The following is a 27,463-nucleotide window of genomic DNA, read 5'->3' as shown; positions in this document are numbered from 1 at the left end:
CTGCCCTTATAGTAATCTAGAGGGAGGCGACAGATCTGCCTCATGTCATTGCTGAATCAGACGTTTCCCCATTGAGTAATGCCATGGATTATAGTTTACACTCATGTGGCACATGCATTCACTATAAGGCAGCTAAGGTTTCCACTGTCGCTTTCCAAAACCTTCAGTCCCGGAATGCCAGGGATCGACGGCTGGCAGTGTACGTCATGATTCCGTGTTCGTTTTTGCGATCATTGCGCCTCTTAATTTTTCTAGGACTCGGCAGAGGGGAAGGGGGCGGAGCTTCCATTAAACTTGAGCCCCCCCCCCCCCTCCTTGGTGGTCAACCGTGTGCCCGCCTTGGCAACCACCCCCACCTCCTCGATTGCTGCTTTCCCTGTGCCCAACAGCTCTTCTGTTGCAGAGCCCACAAGAGTAGCCATCAAAGGTAGCAAAGAAGGGGCGGTCGACCTTTTTCGCTGACGCTCTCGCTCTCCTCGCAGCTGGAGCAGTCCGGCGTGGAGCGGGCCTCGTCGTCCGAGGAGCTGAGCGAGCGCTGGCGCATCTTGCGTCCGCGCTTGTGCCGGTGCGGCTTGGGCGGAGGCGGCCGCACGCACTCAGACTGGTCCGAGCTCAGCGAGTCATTGCGCACCACAGGGTCCACCTTGCGCCGCTGCTGGGGCTGCGGCTGCTGCTGAGGCTGAAGGCCCGCCGCGGCGCGCTGCTGCATGTGGTGCATGCCGCCGGCCTGCGCACTCTGCAGGGACGGCTGCTGCAGCTGCTGCTGCTGAGAGAGGCCTCCCTGCGACGAACAAGATGTCTTCCTATGAGTACCTACTTGGCTTCTTCTTGGTTCATTTATTTGCGGTGAGACCCATATGTAAACTTAGCCGTGAGCAGAATTCGGACTTCACCTTGAAGCGCATAATACGGCGTGTAAATAAAGTTAACATTCAGCCGAACCAGAGGCATAGCCTACAATCACCAACCAACCAACATCAACCTGCAATTAAATGAGATTGCAGAAACGGCTCTATATGCTTCAACCGGGCGTCCGGTTCGATGTTAGTGTTCATTAACCCCGTGATAGGTATGACACTGTTGCCAGTTGTGCTGTTTCCATTCCCTCTTCCCAGTTCTACTCCTTTTATGCTTTTAAAGATACGTAAAGCTCTTCACCATTATATCCGTTAACTTGTGACTGACCTACCAAGGTTGAATGCATTGATTGGTGAGGTCTACGAGCATGCAAGCATGCTGTACTTGAATGGGACATTTGAATACTATTACACGTGTTTTGCTACCTCTACCCACTTTGGAATGGGTAGAAGCAGAACGAGTTTGTTTGTCTAGCCTTGATACAGTTCGCACCTGGACTTGATAGAACAATATTTAGCCCCATCGGAACCACCCCTATGGGTAGTCCATATTGGGACAGAACTGAAAAACTTAATTTCACTTGGTTGCGGGTACGCACACATCCAGTGGTGGCCTCTCGTTTCTACCCTCGTCTTTCAACCTCCTTCATCCAACGCCAACAACGCTGCTGTTACGGGCTGCAGTAATAATAAGCGTACCTCCTATCCTCAAACCTCTACTGTCGGCACGTCATCAGGTAACTTCACCACCTTATCTCTTATCATCGAACCCCAACTAGCTCACGGTAGTCGCGTAACTTTGCCATCGTATTCGAGGCATCGCTCTCTTGCGTGCGCCTTTATAAGGGTTACGCTGACGCTCCACCGCTCTCGCTCACCTGCATGGAAGGGCCCTGTTGTTGCTGCATGAGGTGCGGTGCGAAAGGCTGACCCGGCTGCGGCTGGAGCCGGGGTGGCCATCGGCGCTCGGGCGAGGGCTCTCGCGACGAGCGCATGTGTGGGTCACAGCCGGACAGGCGCCGGTCGCCAAGACACGGCTCCTGTAACGCAGATCAACCATGTCAGGGTTGTAGATAGATAGATAGATAGATAGATAGATAGATAGATAGATAGATAGATAGATAGATAGATAGATAGATAGATAGATAGATAGGTAGGTAGGTAGGTAGGTAGGTAGGTAGGTAGATAGATAGATAGATAGATAGATAGATAGATAGATAGATAGATAGATAGATAGATAGATAGATAGATAGATAGATAGATAGATAGATAGATAGATAGATAGATAGATAGATAGATAGATGGTAGGTAGGTAGGTAGGTAGGTAGGTAGGTAGGTAGGTAGGTAGGTAGGTAGGTAGGCAGGTAGGTAGGTAGGTAGGTAGGTAGGTAGGTAGGTCGGAGGCATTGTTCTAAGAAACATGTAGGTTCGATTAAATCAGAGTCCGTCAATCATACCAGTTGCGAAACTCTCCCCATGGATCAAAACCCAAACATACCATAGACCAAAATCTCAGAAATCTTCTGATTGTCGTGTCATCTATTGACGAAAAAAATTAATGAATAAACGCTCGCAACAACGCCATCACTGCGTGCGGCGTTGAAAAGCTTGCGAACAGCGTACGCAGGGATGGTGCCGTGGCGATGTAGTGTTTCGTTGGCGCTGCTCCCAGATCGCGCAACAATCTCCAGGCTCTCGCCAAATCGGCCATGGGTATGTTTGGTTTTTGAAACGCAGTTTCGGAACAAGTATGACTCAACAAGTCCAATGAAAATGGCAGTTAAAGGATTACCAACACTAAAAAAAAAAATTGCGCCTTTTTTGTTGTTGCGATAGGTAGCTTACGACCAACTTATCACGGCTGGAAACCTCCAGCTTGTGCGAGTGCACGACTGCTATTTATCTATAGACGTTCTTTGAAAGGTCTTACTTTCTGTTTCAATGCGCACCGAGTTAGGAATTAGCAGTTCTAGTGGCTAGGTAAACACAGCTGGCCACGTGACCCCACAAAACAATGACGTGGGCACCGCGCGCAAGCGGGCGCCGCATTGACCAGCCAACGCTTTTCCTGCTATAGCCAACACAACCTCGTGACGTAGATTATTTTACGTTGACACCACGTTTCGGCATCGCGAGGTGCTCCGCATTTCACGCAATCCCGCGGCACGCCCTTTTAAATTGATTTTAAATATTTTACAAGCCATATTTGCCCTTGATATTGTGTAGAAGTGTTTGTGTTTATTTGTTTGTGTGTGTGTGTTTACATTAATCTATGACACTCAATATCTCGGCTTCAAAATTTTGTGTCAGTGCTGCTTTAAGAATCATCATAGAAGGCCCGCTTTGTCCAACTTCGTGATACAAATTTTCTCGCCAAGTTTTCACCTGGCGCAAAAGGAGACGGTTCCTTGTGTGCTTTCTATCTACTATTCTTAAAATGCTTGTGTGCTTGTGTGCTTTCTATCTACAGCAGTATTCTTAAAATTATTCACCGCCTATGTAACATGAGTACTCCCCAATTCACTACTTTGACCTCACGAGGCACACCTGTGAAGAATACTGCCGCCGAAGCTCCCGCCCTCCGAGGTTTCCTAACCGCTGCAGACTTCCTCCTCGCACAAGACCCATTGGCATGGACCCCGGGTGGCCGGTGTAGTTGTCCTGCGCAGGAAGACGACACACATCAGGCACACATAAAAATAGGAAACCGGAAACTGCTGTCCTCGAATCTAGAGCAAAATACGTGCAGACATCTTCGCGGAGTTTCAGTGTATGTAGGCTTGCACGAATGGCGTACACACTAACATGTATGTATAAGAAAAAAGGTTATTCTTGAGTCAAATTTAGTTTTCTGGTTTTTAATTGAAAAAGTTTTCTTACGTCTTGAGGTCAGTTCTTAAGTAAAACAGAAAAACTAAACTTGCCAAGAGAGACGTCTTTTCATAATTTTATCTAGCTAGATATAGGTATGTCAAAGGTGTTTACATTGAAACATGTATGTATGTATGTATGTATGTATGTATGTATGTATGTATGTATGTATGTATGTATGTATGTATGTATGTATGTATGTATGTATGTATGTATGTATGTATGTATGTATGTATGTATGTATGTATGTATGTATGTATGTATGTGCATGTATGTATGTATGTATGTATGTATGTATGTATGTATGTATGTATGTATGTATGTATGTATGTATGTATGTATGTATGTATGTATGTATGTATGTATGTATGTATGTGCGCACCTTTTCGGCAGAATGGGCTCGCTCTAGGCGCCCCCTGGAGCCTGTTCCGGGAAGCCCTCCCGCTATTGGCGGCACCAGTTGCGAGCCGCCGTGTATCCACTGGCCGGTCTTGATGAGCAGCTCTTGCTTCTTGCGGCAGAGGATGCAGACCCAGATGACCTTGGATGACCGCAACGTGACCTTGCCCCCGCAGCGGGCGCAGCAGCGTATGCTGCAGTAGTTGCAAATGTGCCCGATGCCGTCGGCGAACTTGGTCTTGAGGCAGATCTGGCAGGTGGCCTCCAGCTCGGCGCCCAGCTTGCGCTGCTCGGCGCTGCGCTGACCAATGGCCGTCTCGAGCAGCTGCACTTCGTCCTGCTTTTTCCTGCAGAGAGAAGGATTCGTCAGCAACGGCAAGCAATCAAGTAGAACAGCATCGTTATCATCATCATCATGATCACGTGATCACTACCTTCATACTATCTGTTCACTGCAAGATCTTCAACATCACCTGTCTTGTGCTGCTGATTTAGTTTGTTATTTATTTCACATTCGAGATTTACAGGAAGTATCATATAGTTAGGATAAAGACAATCAAATATAGAGACAATGGTCGAAGCAACGCCGGGCAGCAACCAGATGCAGTGCAGGACAATGGAGCAACATTGTTCACGAGGAATTGAATAAATGACAGACCACGAGTACGAGCTTTGAAAGGACAAAAAATAAGATACTATCACACATTAACATACAGCAACACACTTTATATTTCGATGTGCACTTCATATATGCGTAACAATTTTCGCATGGGTTAGCGCACAACGCTTGCATAATCCATCCATCCATACATCCATCCATGCATGCATGCATGCATGGATGCATACATACATACATACATACATACATACATACATACATACATACATACATACATACATACATACATACATACATACATACATACATACATACATACATACACAAACATACATACATGCATGCATGCATACATACATACATACATACATACATACATACATACATACATACATACATACATACATACATACATACATACATACATACATACATACATACATACATACATACATACATACATACATACAGTGTAGTTCTGTGTTGTCCGTAGGTACGATTCTTGATCTCTCATGCCCCTCTTTCGGAAACCGAATAAACCATCGGTCATTTGCCCGTGTGATGTGCTATCTTTCTCTTTCCTCCCTTTCCATACCCTGTTAGGATCTACCCCATCCTGTTCCCACACGTAGAAAGCAAACCAGCTATCCTGAACTGCCTGACCTCCCTACCCATACTTCTGTACCATTTATTCTATTGACCAGCTAGATTTCTGCCACCAGGGGTTCTTTATGGCATAAAACGCAACCTTATTTTCCTTGTGTTTTGGCGTTTCTAGCCCGTCAAAACGTGGCTGTCCACGTTCGGGAGAAAACTAATGACCTCTTTCAATACAGGGCAACACTTTAAACACTGAACTTATATATCGCGTAGGTGTCCGTAAACTCATTTACTATAAACAATATAATAAACGAACGCGGAACAATAATGCGTAGCGAATGGTTTCTTCGAAGGTATTACAAGCTCAGTGGCAATTTGCAGGCACCGCACAATCGCATACTAGGCTGCGTACCGCAACGCACTTCGCATGGATTAGACATTTTGCGACAATGATAATTTCACGAAAGCCAGTACGTTAGAGTGACGTAAATGTTCAGTAATAAAAATGCTAGTGGAACATATCTAGCAAAGAGTAATGAATGGCTTTCACACGTGATTTGAGGTCGGTAATTAAATGAACAAAATATCCGCGGCTGTACATGCCAATGGGTCTTCACTTATAGAAAACATTTATTATACAATAATATTTCTTTTGACAATAGTCTCACGGATATCTTGTTAGCAATAGTTGCTTTTCTCTTCTTCACCTTTCTGTGAAGAGTTGTATCTTTATATATTTCTCTCGTTCTCTGTCATTTCACTCAAACATTTGCCCCGGCTTCTCGTTGCCGCAGTGAAAACACTATAGCGTCGTCGAAAATTGTTTTGGCCGAACGCTGCCGCAATGGCGTGGTTTTTTGTGCGCCCCACAACGCAGTGAGCCGCATCGTGTGTTCTAGCGCCGAGTAGAGGCAAGAATATGTTGGCCCCGCCGCTGCCAACGACGCTGCAGAATTATAATACGCGGATACAAAACGAAGAATAGCCGAGACGACCGCAACGATGGGATTTTATTTGTTTCTGCTGCAGCGTTTTCGTCGTCAGAGTCGGGGTGCCTCTACGCATGATATATCTGTGCTCTCTGTATGCAATCACCCTCCCCACCCCCAAAAGACCACTTTTATACACTGCACTTTTGTTACTTTGCGTGGTCTGTGTTAGCCTTGAACTGTCGCGATAGGCAAGTAGTTGAGACAGCTGGATGAGGAAGCAGCCGCGTATATTTCGGGGTGCAAGTATGCGCTTTGTGCGACGCTAAACAAATAGGATTCTGTCTATAACATAAAGCAATGAGCATAAGAAAGAGGTTTTATTCACACAAGTTTCCGAAGTCTTTTGCGTCATCAACACTAAATAAGTATGCAATTATTTCAACTGTATAATCATGGTTCACAATACCTCTTGTGCCTCTTGAAATGCGTTTCCCACTAATCTTTTAAATAAAATTCTCGTTTTTCTTTTACAGTGTGTTTTTTTTTCCTAATGTTGCAAAAAGTGAATTTATTGGGAATTCTCGTCATATTGCTGCCTGCGTTGTGCGGGTAGGTTATAAGACAAAATGCCTTCTAAGGAACTTTTATCTCACCATCTTTTCCGCTCATGCATGTCGTGTACTTACTTGTCCGTAAGTTTAAACTTCATATTTAACGTTTGCAAGGTCGCTATGCTCAAGAGTTCAGCCTATGAGGCATGCGCAGTGGCGGCAAACGCTAACGCAAAGCTTTGAGTACCCTAATCTAAAGCTTGCTATTGCTCGAAATGAATACTCTGAAAAAAAAAAAAAAGAAACGTGCTTTCATCCACGATTCAATCTCGCCTTTGTCACGTGAGCGTGTTAGCAATGGAAAGACTAACGTCCTTCGTTCACTGGCGTAGATGTCAATCTTTGTAGAGTTGTAACAATTGTGAATAATGTTTGTGTACGTGATTTTCAGGCATGTGAAAACCAGTGCGGGAACTGCATTTGATGACTTTGTGTATTGCGACAGCGCGTCAGAGTTGCGATGCATTGGGGTACGATTTCGGAAGCTTGCATAGGCTTATCGTAGTGTTGATTGCGAATCCAGGGACAGCGCACTGATTGATTGATTGATTTGTAGGGTTTAACGTCCCAAAACAAACATATGATTATGAAAGACGCCGTAGTGGAGGGCTCCGGAAATTTAGACCACCTGGGGTTCTTTAACGTGCACCAAAATCTGAGCACATGGGCCTACAACATTTCCGCCTCTATCGGAAATGCAGCCGCCGCAGCCGGGATTTGAACCCGCGACCTGCGGGTCAGCAGCCGAGTGCTTTAGCCACAAGACCACCGCGGCGGAGCGGCGCAATGCTCTCCCATAGTTGAGTACCAATACTTAAAATTGTTAAAAAATTTTTTTCTAAACACACTGCCACTACGTCTATGATATTTTCAGTTACTAATTCTCTGCGGGTGATCCATTGACTATGATTGCTAAAAAAAGAATGGTGTATTAAAGACTCTTGTTGGTTCTGCGAACCGTTTGCTGCTTATCAATTACAGTTGAAGTATGGTGCCTTGAAAATGTCTAATTGTGTGTACCTTATTACAAAGTGTGCCCTAACACGTCATTAAGCCACATGTGGAAGTATTTCTTCATATTGCTAAATGAAAACAGGGGAATCTGGGCTACGTTAGAACCGACTATCTTATCATCATAGTATTCATATCAAATACCCTGGTTAACTCTTCCATATAAGGTTTTGTAGAGTTTTAATAAATACGTAATATAAACTCACGCACGCACGCGCAAACACACGCACACACACACGCACACGTGTGTGTGTGCGTGTGTGTGTGTGTGTGTGTGTGTGTGTGCTTTTTCCGCCCCCTATATGTAAAAATAACTAAAAGTAAAAAGGGGGTAGCCCGTACCACCAGGAGGTATAACGGGCTCAAGCCAATCTAACATAAATGAAGAAGGGAAACTTCCCAAATTTTTATTTTTATTTGAAAAAGCCAATTAGTTAAAAAAATAACATGGGTAAAACCTAGTGAGTGCAGCATGAAACTAATAAATAAACTAGTTAGCTTCTCAGGAATCAGCAGGTCGATATGCAGCAGCAGTGTATTTCCCCCACTTGAGTTTTTGGAGTTCGTGTGTGTGTGTGTGTGTGCGCGTGTGTGTGTGTTGCGTGTGTGTGTGTGTTTGTGTGTGTGTGTGTGTGCGTGCGTGCGTGCGTGTGTGTGTGTGTGTGTGCGTGTGTGTGTGTTGCGTGTGTGTGTGTTTGTGTGTGTGTGTGTGCGCGTGTGTGTGTGCGTGTGTGCATGTGTGTGTGTGTTGATTTGATTGATTTGTGGAATTTAACGTCCCAAAACCACCATATGATTATGAGAGACGCCGTAGTGGAGGGCTCCGGAAATTTCGACCACCTGGGGTTCTTTAACGTGCACCCAAATCTGAGCACACGGGCCTCGACATTTCCGCCTCCATCGGAAATGCAGCCGCCGCAGCCGGGATTTGAACCCGCGACCTGCGGGTCAGCAGCCGAGTACCTTAGCCACTAGACCACCGCGGCGGGGCATGTGTGTGTGTGTGTGTGTGTGTGTGTGTGTGTGTGTGTGTGTGTGTGTGTGTGTGTGTGTAGCTGATCGCTTTTTACTGCTTTGCTGAAAAACTAAAATAAGGCAGGCAGGGCTTAAAATAATTTTTTAATGTGAATTTGTGTAACTAAAGAAACTCACAGTGCGCAAAACATAAAATTAAGCAAAGCAAATACATAGTGGTACGACAACTCATTGTACTCTTATACCAACTAATAGCCATTATCTTGCCAACTGTAGCTAGTACAGGTGGTATTATGCGAGTATAGATGCAGTAGGTTTTAAACAATCTAAACACGTATATTTTTCTCAACGTTCATCACTGGTATACAGAGTACGTTTTGTCTCGATTACAGCTTCAACGTTAGACCGTATGCATATTTTTCACCATTAGAGTGTTTTTTTTCTGATTTTAGCTAAACAATATATTTCTTATGTCGATTCAGGAGGTTGTTCTGAAGCACTAAAGGCTTCATTCATGAAGGTTGTCTTTTTTGTTTTTAGTAAGTGCTGCCCCTGTCCCGGTTAGGCCAACTTTGCTATAGATAATGATACGCCGAGTGTTAGGAATAACCGATATATATATATATATATATATATATATATATATATATATATATATATATATATATATATATATATGAGAAAAGACAGTAAGTTGCATCACTTTATGCATTCGCATAAGACGACCCCATGGCCAAGGGCACCGCATTTTTCGTCTGTTATGTCGGAGTAATTTGTACTGTTCTCCACCCCCACTCTGCAAAATTGTTTTCTCAGCCTCTACGATCTGCCCGCAAATCTACCTACTACCACACGAGAGGTGATGTCAAGTTAAGACGTAATTATGTGACGTCACGTCATTACGAAGCCTCGCAATGATGTCACGATTTCCGGCAATGAGTGACGTCGTTATTATGGGATCAGTTGATTTTTTTTGTTGCGTCATGTTGCGCTCACTCCAATGGTCACTTTTGGGATTCACGAAGCATTGGAAGCTTTTGCATTTAAGAAAAATAGAACGAAACGGGGTGTTGTGGTAGATCTTTTCTATATGTACAGCTGCGCTCGATACGAGTTTACAATACGCTGGTTGTGGTTAAAGTTACTCAATTCCTGAACAACGTCACAGACAAACGTGCAATTGGTTCAGAAAATACCGCTAATTAGGACAGTTTTATTCACGAACTTGTTTCCTATGTAGGCATCCCTTTGCAGTTTTGGTGCCGTTTTGAATACCAACAGCGCATTGCTGGTAATATTGAGAGGGACTGTAGATGTATTGCCGCCAGTCCTCGATCCTGTCTGGACATCTCCACCCCGCGTGGGTTCTCGGTTTTTTTTTTGCTTTTCCTTCCTTTTTTTCGTACAGCGCAAGCGAAGCCATCGACTTAGCGAAGAAAGCGGCGCGTTCTGTGCTCTCGCTCCCCAAGCGCTTCTTACTCTTGCTCCCCATACGGAGAGAGAAGCGTCAGACATACGCGACGTCTGCACTTATTACTTATTTCCTCTTTTGTTCGTTTTTCTTCCGAACGAAGGACACATCTCTTTGAGACGGCGCATTAGGAGTGGACCTCTACGCAACCTAAAGCAATAGCAATAAAATACGTCTAAATAAATTGCCGCGGAGTTTCTTAAAATATTACTTGAGTTTGAGGCGCGGAGAAGCACGGCGCGGGAGCCGACAACAGAATTTGAAAGAAAGAACAAAAACGGGGCTAATTGTAAAGTTGCGAGAGAGATAGAAGAAAAAAAATATAAGAAAAAAATATAAGAAAAGTAAGGAGGTTAACTAGACTAAGTTCAGTTTGCTTCGCTACACGGGCGAGAGGAGAATGAGGAGATACGCATTGCACGTAACACGCACACCGCACACACAATTCTTGAGGGCAACGTCACCGCCTGTGAAAACTGAATTTTATAGTTGAAAAATATATTTCGCATATGGTCTAGCTCTGACCGACGAGGAATACACAACTGTGACGTAAATGTGTTCGGTAGACATATATATAGTTAGGGAATTCTACGCTCCCTGTCAGAATTTTCGTTTTGAAAAAAATACCCGCCATACTGTTTTAAAACATACACGCTATGCAGAAGTTTCCTCTTTCCGAATCAAGCGACATCGTTAATTAATATTTATTTTCTTACGGCGGCTTGTATATAACTTCCTCTTCCATGAGCGACTAACGAAAGTTACGTAACTCCAGGAGTTCTCTCATTTTCAGATCGTTTCTGCGTGTCATGTCCTGCATTTACGATGGAGGCAGAAATGCTGTAGGCTCGTGTGCTCCGATTTGGGTGCACGTTAAAGAACATCAGGGGGTAAAAATTTCCGGAGCCCTCCACTACGGCGTCTCTTATTATCATATGGTGGTTTTGGGACGTTAAACCCCACAAATCAATGAAATCAATCGAGACGAAAATGACCTTGAAACCATCAGCTAATGCCACCAGCGTGCAGTTTCGTATAAAAAACTAATGAAGAAAAGAAAAAGAAGTTTCAGCTATTGTGACGGTCCGTGACGGAACACTTGAAAGCTGTGTGAGTCATTCCTAACGGCGTAAAGGTGTGCATGCGCTTGACTCTCATCCGAGCTAATTGGTATGTGAGGTTTGAACGCCCCAAAATCTCATCCGAGTCAACCATTGATATGTGAACATTATATGGCTATATGGCATGTAGCGCCTACAACAGATGACCGCTGGTCATTACTGGTCATTAATGGTAACTGACTGGATTCCAAGAGAAGGCAATAGAGCGCGAGGAGGAGACGGAAAGTTGGGTGTTCAGGTAAAATGAGGAAGCTCGCGGGTATAATGTGGCAGCCGCAAGCACGAGACAGGGTTGATTGGCAGAATGTGGAAGGAACCTTTTCCCTGCAGACGGCGTAGCATGTATACTTCCTGTTAGACCCCACACATGGCAAATTAAACTTGAAATCAGCTTTCTCTCAGTTTCATATCCTTACGAGGAAAAACGGTACCATCTTACTGCCATTACTGTCAATACTTGCGTTCGTTTTTTCTAAGTATCTCTGTGTTATCAGCTTCAGCCGCACTATATTCAGTTGGCTTCGGGGAACTATGTCTAAACGCCTCATTGAGCACTGGCAGGTACCGTGGCGCTGTGGCCGTCTGTTGTCTATGTGCACGTACTGCCAGTTCTTGACGACGAGGACTATGATGATAATGATGATGATGATGATGATGATGATGATGTGGTGGTGGTGGTGGAGGAGGAGGAGGAGAAATAGAACAGTTGCTTCTTTATAGTATGCCACTTGTGAAGTAAATAAATCACACTATAGGGTCACAGTCTCAGTACAACACGCACATATAAAAAGAGTATCCTATATGGTATCGCGTAAATACGTTCAATGCTTCCAGCAAAAATGCTCAGCCGTCTGTCTTACATGAATTCTAGTTTCTTAAGACTTCTACAGCGCATACGCAGATCGCCAGAATTCTAAGTACGCGTGTTTTTATGTTCATTTGTGCACGTTAGCTCATAAAACACATGATCGTGGTACGTGTACTAGTTCACTTACAACGAACATCTTATTTTAAATCAACGGCAAATAATTCTCAAGTTCCTCCTTCATACTTCCACTCCCCCCACCCCTTTTCCAAAGTTCCAGCGATCTTCTCTTCCGCTGATAGATGCGTTTTATAGCATATTTTCCTTATTCAAACCCAAGTTGGCACGAAAATATATGTATATATATGTAAACAGCACTTTTTTTTTTGAAATTCGCATCTTACTGGATAGGCGTGGTAGTTCCGGTTTATATATTCAAAATATACCTTTGTTTTCTTCTTCAAAACTTCAAATGTTTTGCGCCCACAAGGATGACGTGCCAGTGTCTCTCACGCGGCATCCTAGTGCCAGCGTTCTGCTAAGTTTTTTTCTAGAATGCCGCTGTCTGTCTCCTTCTTTTCTTGTCCCTCGTTATTGGCGCTGTTTTTTATGTGAATCATGTCGTACCAACTGGCCCAAGCAACCACGTTAGCTATCTAGAATGACCCTTGGATGGAAGCGCGGTCAGGAATGAAAAATTAGAGAAACGAATCAGAGGAGAAAGAAGGGAGCCTTGAAAAATGCGTCTGAATTCCGAGGCACAATTTCCCGTTTCTCCGGCGTCGTTCCTGAACGAGACATCCCTCCTCCACTTCCCTCCCCCCCCCCCCTCCACGTTCCTACTCGACGACCTCGGACGTACACCGCGGCTCGCATCGGCTGTAGCTTGTTCTTCTCGGAACGAACCGGCTCGCTGCTCTATCAAGAAACAGCGCGACGACGACAACGTAGGAGCACAACACAAAGACGATGAAGAGCAAGCAGCAGCAGCCTCGCCATCGGAGGCAGAGCAGACGAGTAGAAAAACGGCGACGCGCCGGCGTATACAAACACACGCACACACGCACCGTTTGTATTTTCAATTAGGGCAAAAGGAGAGGCTCCGGCGCGCGTTTCTTGAGCTCGGCTCGGCCGGCAGCTTCGAAGCCTCCCTCTGTCTCTCTTACTCGCCCTCACCTCCTCTTCTCCATCTCATTTCATTCACTTTTTCTTTTTCAATCACCATATATCCCCCTCCTCAACCGCCACCCACTCCACCCCCGTTCCGTGAGTATCCCTCTCGCCCCATGCCCCGCCGAGCTCTTAATACAATTAGGGTCCCGGAATTTCTCATCGAAGTAGGCGCAAAGAAGTTAAAGAGTTCAAAAAAGGAGAGGATGACAGAGAGAGCGAGGGGGAACAAAAAATATGTGGGTGTTGCGGGCCTGGCAGAATCAGAACAGTGTTTTTCAGCTTCTTCTAAAGCTTGTAAGAGAAACGAAATAAAATGTAGTATTTTTCCGGCCATTACATAGGGTTTAGTAAAATTTTCACTCGCAGCTTTCTTGTGCAGAGTAAAGCAGAGTTTGGGGCATTCCCGTTTTTTTTTTCTATCCCGTGGCTGAGGCGCCATCATCACGTATTTCGTTCTTGGCGGTATTCGTGCGTCTCGTTAAGAGAGCACGGGACGACATAAGGGTCCCGTGTAATATAAAGCGACGACGAATCGGTAGGAAGAAAAATGCGCGCGTAACTTTTCAAGTCACTCGTCAGCCCTGCATTTGAGTTGAACGGTTTCTCCTGTTTGATGAAGCAATTGCGCGCGTTTGGGAGGTATACGTATCGGTGATAAAAGTTTGACGTCGACTTAGAAGCGCTTTTTTTTAACTCCTGGTTGAGTATGTCAGACAAACATTGCTATAAACAAAAGGCTTGATGTAGCCGAGGCGTACAAATAGGGTTCAATGACGCGGCTGGTTGTCAGGAGCAAGCGTGCCACTGCAGATGCATAAAACAAAAAAAAATAAGGGGGCCCTATAGAGTTTTGCCTTTAGGAGTTGAACGTGATAGTAATGCTAGTGCGTACTCCAAACACTTCGTGCATGAAACGTTTTTGAATTTGCTATGCACCCAATACGTGGACTTATGGAAATAGGCACAGTGACATGTGTGCCTTTTGTAGGGAAGTACCGACTTTCAAGCACGGATTCTTTATGATAATCACATATTCTGATTCCCGTGGGCAATGAACGCTTGTATCACGCATTATCAGTGCAATATTTCATGTCGCATTGTGAAGCATGTATACAGGACGCGTGTCTTCGTGAAGAATGAAAGCTACTCTCACCGAATTTCCAAGCAGACGAAGTTATTTTCATTGCTTTGACAAGCAAGGGCATGGCATTGTGGTAGAACATCTGCTTGCCATGCAAACAACCTGGATTCGATCCACACATGCATGACGTTAAACCACCCTCATTTGCTTCCCACCCGGCTGGTCCAGGGTTTTTATGATTTTTTATTGACATCGTTCTCAGTTTTTTCAGTCAAACATAAGATGACACTCACACCGACAACACTGACGCCGAAATTTTTGCGAAACGAACTTCTTAACGCTGTCGCGTTAAAAACGCCAGGCCTGCGCGGAAGGCGCCACACAGTCACAGCGAAAGCATGAAGAGCGGTTTTTCAGATCATCTTCTAAACATTCATTGGGTAACTGCTGCAAGCACACATGCAAGGTACCTACTACGCCATCGATATTCATAATGCCTGCATAGTATAGGTGGTGTCACGTCGGCGAAAAATTAATACTTGGCGAAGAATTTCAGTTTCATTTTCATTAGCATTAAATGAAATCATCGGACAGAAGAAGCCCTCGCGGTAGTGATTTATTGACCTGGTGTTAAAATTCTTATTACATTTTAACGAAAAATTGAACAGCCGTGCTGGGCGACCATTCCGCTGTCTGCGCCGTCAATCAATCACAATTTCTTACGGGTGAATGGTGGTGCAACAGCCCACATCTGCGACCTCTTTTTGCAAGTGGCACCACTGGGCCTTTGTTGCGAATGCGCAGCCTTTCATTTTTGGCTAATGAAAAAAATAGTGCAACCTCTAAAGCGTCGAGACTAACGGCGCTCACCAGGCCACAGAGGGCATATAATGCTCGGCGTGAAAGAACAAAAAAAAAAAAGACAGCGTACTTTCATTCGGTAAAAATCCACAGATGATTATAAACGAATCTAAAGCATTCCAGTCTGCCGTCCCTCATAATCATATAGGAATTATAGACCTTCAAGTCGACATTTTTCTGTTTTCTTGGCTGAAACCCCGACGATCTGCACGTTCTGAGCGTCTACTCTTTTCGCTCTGGTGCTCATTTCAAGACTTACGACGCATTCAGGCACACATTCACGCACGTTGTGTGTTAAAAGCTGTACGTGAAAGTAAAGCGATCATTGCGAAAGTTTAGAGAGGTAGAACACTGAAGATGTACAACAGACAACCACAGCGAGAGAAGCGTTCGCATGTCCTCTCATCATCATCATCATCATCATCATCATCATCATCATCATCATCATCATCATCATCATCATCATCATCATCATCGTCGTCGTCGTCGTCGTCGTCGTCGTCGTCGTCGTCGCCATCATCATCATCATCATCATCATCATCATCATCATCTTCTTCTTCTTCTTCTTCTTCTTCTTCTTCTTCTTCTTCTTCTTCTTCTTCTTCTTCTTCTTCTTCTTCTTCTTCTTCTTCTTTACCACCACGACCATCATCATCCTGACTATGCCCACTGCAAGACAAAGGACTCACCTATGTTGGGCCACTAAACTCGATCCTGTGCTTTCTGCTCCCACTTTATACCCGCGAACTTCCGAACCTCATCTGCCCACCTAACTTTCTCTCTCCTTTTCATAACCTTGCCTTCTCTTGAAATAGATAGAGCCTGTGATCCTTACTGACCGCTGGTTATCTTGTCTTCAAGCTACGTGCTCTGCCCCTGACCATTTCTTCTTCTTGATTTCGACTATAACACTCGTTTGTTCCGTAGTACACTCTGCTCTTTTCTTGTCCCTTTGGGTTACTCTTATCATTTTTCTGTCCACTGCTCCCTGCATCGTCCTCAACTTAAGTTGAACTCTCTCTGTAATCCTCCAGGTTTCTGCTCCGTATACGTAAGTACCGGTAAGATGCGGCTGTTATACACTCTTCCTCTCGAGGGATAGTGGCAATCTACCATTCATAATTTGAGAATGTTTTCCGAATGTGCTCCACCCCATTCCTGCTGTTCCAGTTACTTCGACATTATGGTACTTCGACATTATGGTTTCCCCCTCATAGAGTCTATATATGGCTCCTTCGGAGGCCTACCTAAAGGTAGCGTATACAGTAACTCTACCCTCTCACGCACAGCTGCGCCTCTTGGGGCGTCCGCTCACTCCATACAAAACTGAGGCGGCAGTTTTGGGACCGTAATAAATATAATTGACTCTGGTTAGTGTGGTGTACTGCACATAAACGAAGAAACGAATATGTTCTATCTAAGCACAAAAAAAAAAGTCTTAGAATGGCATCTAGTATTATTGAGAAACGGCAATAGAAGCGGCAGTCAACCCTGCCGGCAGACAACCCTGGAAAACGAGGGCGACCTTCGTGGCGGAGCGCTTCCTGCGAAACATGCGTCCACAGTATAATGTGGGTGGGCGTAATGTTCGTAATAATGATAATGATGAGGGCGACGACGACGACGACGACAATAATAATAATAATAATAATAATAATAATAATAATAATAATAATAATAATAATAATAATAATAATAATAATAATAATAATAATTATAAACGTGCCAAAACCAGTATAACATTATGAGAGACGCCGTAGTAGAGGGCTCCGGAAATTTCGACCATCTGGTGTTCAATACCGTGTGCCGACATCAGTACACGGGCCTCTACCGTTTGGCTTCTATCGAAATTCAACCGCTGGGGTCGTGATCGAACGCGCAACCTTTGGGTAAGCAGCCGAGCAACGTAAGCGCTGCACCACCGCGGCGGACGCGTCCGCGTGGAGCTACCTCGCAGTCATCGACAACTCCCTCCGACCTATCATTACCGCCTCCGTCTGTACTTCCACCTATGTTGAGGCTGAAGAGGCAGCTATCGCCCTCGCCATTACACAAACCTCAGCAGAATACACCTTTTCCGACTCCAAACCCGCGGTATACAACTACGCGGTAGGACGGGTGGAACCCCCAGCCACACGCATCTTGCGGTCTGGCACCATTTTCTCTCGCCCCATTTATATCATCTGGGTACCCGCTCAGGCGGATCATCCAGGCAACAAGGCGGCCAATTCTATCGCTCGGATTCGACCAACCGAGCAAGCCCGCCCCCGCCGGGGATGAATTCGCGAGACGCGCTTCTCACGTACCACGACATCACATTGCACTACACGGCCACTCCCGCCTCACCTTCCTCCCACCACACCAATCCGTTTCCCAGCACCAACAACACCTGTGGCGCCAACTTCAGGCCCGCACATTCCTTACTTCTGCACGTCTTGCCCTCTTCCACCCCGGAACGTACTCGCCGGCCTGCCGCTTATGTGGCAGCTCAATCGCCGACTATGAGCACATATTTTACTCCTGTCCGGCACACTTGCCCCCTGCCTCTTGGCACCTCCGAAGTCCGCAGCAGTAGGAGGCTGCTTTGTCCGGCACCAGGCCGGACCTGCAACTTCGACTGGTGACTTGGGCGGAGGTCGTCGCGGCTAGGCACTGCCTGGACGCCACAACCGGCAGCCTGCAGGCCGCCCACAACGCTGCTTTTTAATTTTTTAAAATATTATTTGGCTTTTTGGCCTTCTGACGAGTACAGTTTTCCCTACCACCACCACCAACTTGACAAACGTTAGGTATGCCATGAACTCCGTCATTTTTTGTCCATGCATCGCAGTACGCAAACAGGAAATTGTTCGCGCTGTCTGCTACAGACGGACTTCGCTCCCCTTCCTCGAAAAGGCAGCCACCCCAGGTATAGCCGACCAAGTCGTGGTTAAATGAGCGCGGCCAGCGGTTATACAACGGTCCCCCGTTAAGGGGTGCTGTCAGTTCCTCCTCAGGATCTATTAATGTTCTTTGTCTGTCTGTCTGGGTCTGAAAACATGAAACAGCAGACTACATTAAAATTAAGACTTATCGCACATGGTTCTGTATGACGCTGCAACTTGCGTCATACTTACAGGCAGATCATCTGGACTTCAAAGAGCGCTTCTGTCTGATTTTAATAAACATTATTTTTTCAACGGCTACTCGTGCCAGAGGCTAGGCTGCCAGGGAGAACTTGTAGAAATTGTGTGACACGCATAAGTGTGCAACTACCGAATAAAATTTTCTTTGAAAGGCTTGGCGTTGCCGCAGTGATACAAAACGTTGGAAGCCGAACGTTATGGCTCGCAATCGACGGAGCGTATGCCCAACACTTAGGCGTTCTCAAATCTGATCGCGTTATGGCTGGAAGCCGCGATTACTGTAGAAAAAACTATGCTGATAATGGCGAGACACCTTTCAAGAGACACCAAAGACGCCTCACCAGAGAAAAGCCTGACTGTTCCTAGACGTGGGTCATGAGGCGAAGTATCTATAGTATTAGATAGCGACCGCAATGAAATGGACGTGCGGTTGATTTAGAGGCACAGGAATCGCTTGCAGCCGATGCGTCGTGCATATAACGACGGCTCAGTATAGTAAGCCGGACGCTGCGTTGAACGGCTAGAATCGGGTTAGTGCTAAAGTGAGAACCGTTCTAACGGGCGCATCAGTGGCCGACTGCCCTAATAAGGGCAGTGCTCATCGATTATAAAAGCGAGGCCTGGGAATATCGTACTTGGCTGGCTACCTATTGTCGTAAGAATAGCGCACAAAGCGTGGAGAAAACCCTACAATGCCCTGCTTCATCCAATAAATTGTCTAGCGCATTGATATTAAATAACAGAATGTTAACTAGTAACATACGTTGGGCCACTACAATCAATCAATCAATCAATCAATCAATCAATCAATCAATCAATCAATCAATCAATCAATCAATGACCAGTTAGGTTTACTAATTAGCTGACAGGCACACATAAGCCAAAGTTGCAATGCTTAAGGATAGGTTGGTGCCTTGGTATGGCTGCGGCTACTCCTCTTCTCTAACGCAGTAATTTGCTTCATCATGAAGTTATCACTAAATATAATGTGATGCGAAGTTCACGCAAGAAATATGTTCATTCACAGAATCAACGTCTCACGTGTCGTAAGCAATGTCAACGCGTCAACAACAATGTTCACATACAAGAAACACAATGAACATTCACGCTCTACCTAAAACATCGGCTTATAGTTCTTTTTATATAAAACATCGCACAACAGTCACAGGGCATTTGTCTGCACTTTGAACACAGCTGTCAGTCAAACAAGAGAAACAAAGCGAAACATGAGTTCGTAGGGAGAGCAAGTTTTCTGGAAATTAGAAACCTAAAGCAATACCGCCGCATTATCGAGCACGATTGTTTAGTGTGCCTGCGCTGCTATTTCACATAGAAATGCAGAGTGGTTCCTGAAATTTTTGTTACCTAGGGGCTTGCCGCATAAACCCTGATAGTAACTCTTCAACATTCCACTCATTGCTTATACGGGACTATTACAAAATAATATCTCCTAACACACGCATACACGCACATATACAACCCCTCCCCCACACGCACGTGCACGTAATTACGAAACACGAGCCACGTACATGACGCGCGTCTTGCTTAACGCATGCACATATCTCCTTTCGTGCTCACTTGTTCGTGGAGAGCCCCAAGTTTCTTATTGCGTTCACGGACAATGTCCAAACCCTGCCGACGTGACCAGGAAATTATATAGGTCAGCTTGCAACCCATGCAGCGCTCACAGCTTTCAATAGCTTGCTTATCGTGTGGATTCAATCAGGTTGGTAGAGGTATAGTCATTCGTAACGAAAGGAAAATAAGCATTCAATGCGAAGAAGTGTGGCAAGTGGTAGATTTGCGTGTTACAAATTTGACAGAAACGGGATAATGAAGGAAGTGCGACTGTAATCTGACAAACACATCTTGAAACTATAGTCTAATAAAAATTGGATCAAATGTTAAGGAAAACCCAAAACAAGCCTCTATGTATACACTTCTCAAGCCCAAATGTGCCCTTCCTGCTTTATTGCACAACTATAGCATAGCGTAAATATGGTCAGCTGTTGGTTCGACATATGGTTCGACATATTACTTTGGGGAGCGCGTATTTGGTATTTTCCTAACTAAATCCGCGCCATCCTAAGCAAAACATAGCATACCGTTAGCGTAACAGCGGTGGTTAAGGAAATATCGATACCGTCCACGCCGCAAACGTTGGTTGCGGACAGTGCCTTTTAGTATCGTGGGATATCTTTAACGTATCGCGCCTTATAAGGTTTTAGCGTGTCGGTGTGCTCGGCTATGTGCTGCTACTGTCATGACGGGTGATTTGGTGGTAGTGGTGGTAGTGGTTAGAAGACAAAGAAGGCGCCTAATTTCTGCAGCCCGGTAGGGAGCACGGCGCAGCGCCTGTTCATTTGCTTGAGCGCAAAAGAGACAATCTTCCCTCGCCAAGAGAGTTTGCTCTCTCTCTCTCTCTCTAGACCACCTCAGTGCACACCGCGAAGCGGGAGAGAGCGAATGGTGCGCGATCCCTCGCCTGTCAAAGGTCAGACGTTGCAGAGGCGTTCACCGTCCAACCCGCATACTTAGGCACTGGATCTTGACCAGCAATGCAGTGCCAGTGAAATATTAGAGGCGAAGCTTCTTATAGTGGCACCCGTTTGTCCCTCGTAGTCGTAGTCGTAGTGTGTAACAAGTGTCACATTCTGACCTCCAAGGTGGTGCCGGTGGGAGATTTCTCCTGTGCGTTGTTGAACAATAAAAAAAAAAATTCGCAGCGTGCACGTTAACTAAAAGCCAAATGCTCCTGTCTCTCATACCCCATTAGCAGCCATTAAAAATGTACGTTGAGCACTATCTGACAAGAAAGGGTTACTACGTTATACTCGCTGGGTGTAACCTCCTTAGTTTTAGAAAGGTTTATCGAGCGTTGAGCCGCAGTGCCATGAATACAATGAACTAGTATATACCATGAACTCGAGGCGGTTAAAGGTGGGAAGTAGATACGAAGCGCAAGCCGTAAGAAAGTAAAAGCCTAATTCTCCTGTCTCTCATTTCCCATTAGCAGCCTTGGCATGTACATTGAGCACTATCTGACAGGAAAAGGTTGCTACGTTTTACTCGCTGGGCGTAACCTCCTTGGTTTTAGAAAGGTCTAGCGAGCGTTGGGCCGCAGTGCCACGAATACAGTGAACTAGTATATACCATGAACTCGAGGTGGTTAAAGGTGGGAAGTAGACCCGAAGCGCAAGCCGTAAGAAAGTGTGCGTGTGCCACCTCTCGTTTAGTCCTTGGAATGTCCGCTGGATGGCGGTGCTTCTATATGGGGAATATATGATGAAAAGAGGCGAGATGGTGGTACTTGGAGTGTTGAATAGATGGACGAACGGACACACAGACAAATGCAAAGATGGACGCATGAACGGACGCAGGGGCGGATGCATGGAATAACGCAGGGACGGACGCACGAACAGACGCACGCACGGACGGGCGGATGGACGCATGAACTGTCACACAGCCGGACGCATGGACGGACGGAAGCAAGAACGAATGGACGGACGAATGCTTCGCCCCACTCTCCATCATTCACTCCGTGGATACGCTGCCATTTTTTTTCTTGGCTCGGTTGAACAATGAAGATTCGCAGCATGCGCGTCCACTAAAAACGGACTGCACCCTTCTTTCCTCTCAAGGTTTCACGCTGTAGTGAAACCGAAAGCCCTTTTCTACTTGCTTCGCCCCTCCGCAGTTTCGTTACTCACGGTCGGCTCGGGCGGTGGCAGACTCGGCGCGCCGACTGTGCGGACTGTCTCCGTCTGTGGGCGCGGCTGATTAGCGACAGCCTGTGATAAGCCAGAGACGAATGTTTTATTTTCAACAGTGACTCTGCTCTGTTCGCAGAATCCCAGTTTGTGGCGAACAGAAATCATCATCATCCCCGTAAACCGACACGCAATCTCTTCATCCCCTTCATCTTATGCTTCGCTTCCAGAACATGCGCACCGATTTGTTCGACGTAAATTACAATTTCTGTTGTGGGCAAGAGGAGGAGTGCAGAGAGAGAGAGAGAGAGAGAGAGAAAGATACATTTCTAACGAGACCGAATTGGAACCCGCGTATCCACGATCCGAAGGAAGCAGACAAAGGGAGAAGGCAGGAAGGTTAATTAAAGAGACACCCGGTTGGCTACCCTACACTGGGGCACTAGGGAAGGGGACAAAAAAGATGAGAAAGAGGGCAGTGAAGGAAAAGAAAAATGGAGAGAGGTGAGCGTCTTATATAGCCACTTGGATATTGCATGAGCCCGCCAGTAGAGCATATCATATATCCTTGCAAGTATAGCTGAGCTGGCAATGAGCGGGAAACAGGCTTGAGAGGGAGGAAGCGCTGATATGTTAGGAATTTGATGCTATAACTAGGATGATCGAGAGGACGAGTAAAGAGAGAGAAGGAAAGAGAAGGAAGAATAGAGCATGGCAGAAATAGAAATAAAGAGCGAGAATGAAAGATATATAGAGAAAATAAGAGAGAAATGGAAGAGAGAGACAGAAACAGCAAGAGAGAGAGAGAGAGAGAGAGAGAGAAAGGAAACATAGCATAGTCACGCATAGTTCAGCATATCAATGAGTCAGAAAGAGACATGAGGATGAGTGATTTGAGGGTGAGGAAAAATACAGGAAGAAAAGGAGTGTAACATAGCGTAACCTTATTTAATACGCACGAATTGTGCACGAACAGTGTGTAGCTGTCACCCCCCTTTTTTTTACTGCGTCAATAATCCTCGATACTGTATAACGTACTCGTCCTTCTGATAATCACGCACTAACAAAATATCAACAAACGTTGCCTGGTATACTTTAAGGACACCATGGGCTAAATTTCAGTGCGCGTATTCAGTGTGACAACGTACACAAGTGAAGAAGATAATTTGCCTGAGTATTTGACCTGACCCGCAGCAGGGCAATAGAGTTGTTATAGCGATGCATGCAATGTTTTGATAATCTTTACCTTTCATTTGTAAATCTACAGAGTATCGATCTCTTTCATTATGATGCACCGTTCTCGAACGAATGAAAACGTATATCGAGCAAATACGTACCGTACTACAGAGAAGGGTGACCTGCCAGTGGCTGTAGTCGTTTTTCGATATCGTACTCGTTTCCTATGCTGAACTAATGGGAGGGCATACATCTCTCTAGTATTACCTACAGTACGATATCGAAGTCAGCCTTCTTTTAGCGACGACTGCTCGGACACAAGGGCATCACATTTGCTTGATGCAATGCTATACAATGGCCTATATTTTTTTCTCTATCAGTGCGCAGGATTTCCGTGACAAAAACATAAAGAAACAATGACCTGCTCATTGAACAAAGGCATGTAACAAAGACAACGTGGCTGCTATAACTTTTTTCTTCGAACCACGCTCAAGTTGAAGCAGCTGCAGGTCAGTTTTTTTTATAATTTCTAATATTTTATTATTACTTTTTGTCACGGTCGTTGAAGCATGCAGCTGCGTCGAAGTTTTTCCAAGGTCTTGAATACAGCCGGCTGCTCTTTTAGCTGGACGCACACTCTATGGAATTATAGAAGTAGGTGACTGTTATTTAGACACTCTCTTCCTACCTTTCTCTTTCTCTCTCTCTCTCTCTCTCGCTCTCTAGATAGATAGATAGATAGATAGATAGATAGATAGATAGATAGATAGATAGATAGATAGATAGATAGATAGATAGATAGATAGATAGATAGATAGATAGATAGATAGATAGATAGATAGATAGATAGATAGATAGATAGATAGATAGATAGATAGATAGATAGATAGATAGGGAGCAGTTCTTAAGTGAATGTTTTACTGAGGTGGGGGTTCAACCTGCACGTCGGGACCTAGATTATCAAGTACCCCGGCCATTAAGCACTGAGAGGGGTGACATAGACATTTACACACTACGTTTCCAACAATATGCAAAAAGCTTTCTGTTACATTCTATGATAACTTATGAATAACGTTTTGCGCATACACTGTTGGTGCATGTTTTTTTTTTTTTTCACCGGTTTATGCTACAGTTTCAAGCTTCACAATTTAATGCATATAGGTACAGAATCATGAAGTGATTGAATGGTAGGTTTCTTTTCATGAAGTGTTTTGTATGAAATGTTTCGTTTTATGAAGTCTTTGTATGATATTTTTTTCTTTCTCATAACGTGTTTTTATTGCATGTTTTGAATAACTTCTATGATGTCACACTGTATTGCTTTGTTTTCTTTTAAAGGTATGTGCGTGCAGATGTTTCATTCTCGTACGTGCATCAAAACCACGTACATGCATGCCAAATACGCAAAGGAGTAAGAGCCTCTGTCAGGCCACATGACCTTTAGCTCTTACTCCTCTTTCTGTAAAACGAAAAAAAATAATAAACTTCAAGATTCAAGTGTTTTCTAGCCTAATTATGCATTTCGCAAGAGAGAAAGGGTAGCAGAAAATGGGGGAGGACGATGACAAGCACAAACAGGTGGATGAGTACGAGACGTGAAAACAAACGTGTCACGCTTATTGCCTGTCATATATCCAATATACTTCGTCCCAGAAAAAAAATTGCGATGGCATTCGTGGCCTGACATGGAGAGTATTTGAACCATGAGCGTAACTTCCAGCCTGCTGATATACAGTGAAAGGTGACCCCCCCCCCCCCCAAGTTCAGTGGGCCATTGAGCCTCGTTCGTAAGCGACCGTGTTATTGCATACATCATAAGAAATGACTAGTGTAGCACTCATTTTAGATATATTATTTGCAGAGAAATAGGAATTCTTAATATGCCAGACCACAACGTTACGACGACAATGTAAACATTAAGGAATTTCACAAGTGTACAAGTATTGCCTTCACGGGCACCCGAACCAAAATTACGGTGTAACCGTGTGTCACGTCAACCATATCATCACACAGAGAGAATTTCATAGAATTCACATGACATACATACGGCGTGAAGCTTGCGCGTGAACCGAAGCTACGGGTGCCATTACTGTTTTAATCAAACACTGACAACAAAAAACTAAAGCCCCGGCTAATAAAACTTGCGCTCATGACATTAAGGTCATGCTGCTTTCTCGCTGTGTCCTCAAAACACACACTGTCCTCATAGCGACACCAAACACTCTGAAAAAAAAAAGTATGCGGTTGCGCTGAACGTGAAAGCCATGGGAAGTGAAGAGCAAGCGATTCTCGTGACCTTCGTTCATGCTGGCATTCACAGGTAAGCAAGCGCTGGCATTCGAAACATGCAGCCCGCTCAGCGTTCGTGGCTGTAAAGAAAATCTTCATTCGTAATGCAGTGGCACCCTCTCTCCACCGCCTTTCTTTTGTCTCCTTTCACTTCTCTCCAGCTTCACTTCTGTCTTCCGTCCTCTCGCTATACTACGCGATACACTGCTATGATATGCTTTACACTCCCCTTTCTACACACCCTTACATTATTCTCCTTCACCCTCACTTTTTGCCCACGCTTTGCAATACTATACTAAAAATGACTATGCTATACTGTAGATTATTATGCAATGCTCTGCACTTTTTCCCTCCCCTTGTCCTCTTCAGTCTTACTCACTCTCCCTTAATTTCATTTCCCACCACTTGCTAAAGTAACGCTATTTTTTTTTTTTTTGCGTGGGTTTCTGTGCCGGTTTACTGGGGCTTTTAACCTTTCCGTTTTTGTGCCTCGAACAACTAAACGAACAGCGCTACCGAAGATGTGTACACATGAATGCGGTTGGCTTGTTGCATTCGACGTCTCTCGATCACGTCAATTCACAACGCGAGATACAGAAATAAGAGCTTATTCGTTTAACAGCCTGAGGCGGCCACCATATGTGTTGAGTGAAGACATCTCTACCATACCTGGCTAATCTATGCCTTACCCAGTATCTTCTTTCTTTCCCACTTCCCCACGTTTACCTCCGTTTCCCACACCCTCGCAATACTATACTAAACGTCGCTATGCTATATATGGCTCCGATATATACGGTTTCACCAGCGTGACGTCAAGAGATGGGGTGAGTTGTCAGAAAATGACTACAGTTGACACGAGACAACGGCAGTGGTTCATAAAGTGCTCCTCCCTTGACGTTAATAAAAAAAGAAGAAATAAGTGGCAGTAATAGTAGCTGCAATTGCAACAGTTTCGGGTGGACACCGACTCTATAAAGACAGTCATAATGCTCATGAGACGCTCACATATTCATTTTCTACTTTGAAATAAGTGCATATCACTCAACTGCCGCATTCATTTCATATTAATAATGATATCAGTTGTTTCTTTCCCAAATGCGCCAGCATCGCAAATGTCGCGAAGTGTGGCCTAGAGACGCTAAAGGCCAGAGAGAAACGATAACGGCAAATTTCGCCAGAGAGCGGCGTATGCATTTCCTATCTCAACTGCGTCCTTCTTTTCCCTTCCCTTCTTAGCTGTCGAACAATATTGTTCGCGTCAGCCGACAGCAACTCGAACTGGCAACATGCCGCCCTTACATGCCCTCAAAATACACAGCCCACCACGGAAATATCAAGCCACCCGATATAGCGTTGTACAACTGCGGGAGACACGATTCCTAAATGTACTGCACGCGGGTATAAAAAAATAGAAAAATAAAAAAGAATGGGGACATTGGTTCCTCTTTAATGCTTTACAAGAGATGGGCGCGCCAGCGACAAACATACCCAGTGCCCGTTCGGGGCAGCCAACCCTTATCCTTGCGACAGGCTAAGCGATGGCGTCGCCAAGAAATGGCCAAACAGCCTTTTTTGCGTTCCGGCACTGCGGCGCGTCAGCGCTGGAAACACACTACAAGCTGCAATGTGCGCGAGACACAAAGGAGAGAAGTCCGAAGGGAAAGAAGGTCGAGGAACACAACCGAGCGCGCGCCTCAGCGAAGCACTAGAGGCGCATTCCGAATCAATGAAGTCCATCCGCCGGCACTGCTACTCCTTCCACCTTCGCCACGTCGG

General features: G+C 45.1%; 1 protein-coding gene across 2 annotated transcripts in view; it reads right to left on the bottom strand.

Moving 5' to 3' along the window:
- The window catches only part of Rim (Rab3 interacting molecule), a 169,072-nt gene that overhangs the window by 58,708 nt on the left and 82,901 nt on the right, over positions 1 to 27,463 (bottom strand). For both annotated transcript variants that reach the window (XM_075886963.1, XM_037421872.2), the window contains exons 2-5: positions 4,111 to 4,474; positions 3,405 to 3,518; positions 1,736 to 1,897; positions 451 to 781 (exon numbers count right to left, since the gene is read on the bottom strand). In XM_075886963.1, coding sequence (XP_075743078.1) covers positions 451 to 781; positions 1,736 to 1,897; positions 3,405 to 3,518; positions 4,111 to 4,474 — 971 coding nt within the window. The remainder of the gene's footprint in view (positions 1 to 450; positions 782 to 1,735; positions 1,898 to 3,404; positions 3,519 to 4,110; positions 4,475 to 27,463) is intronic.

Source organism: Rhipicephalus microplus, chromosome 2 (genome assembly GCF_043290135.1).
Source record: "Rhipicephalus microplus isolate Deutch F79 chromosome 2, USDA_Rmic, whole genome shotgun sequence".
Classification (NCBI taxonomy): domain Eukaryota; kingdom Metazoa; phylum Arthropoda; class Arachnida; order Ixodida; family Ixodidae; genus Rhipicephalus; species Rhipicephalus microplus.
Note: the sequence above shows the minus strand (reverse complement) of the source record. Positions and strands in the feature narration are given on the sequence as shown.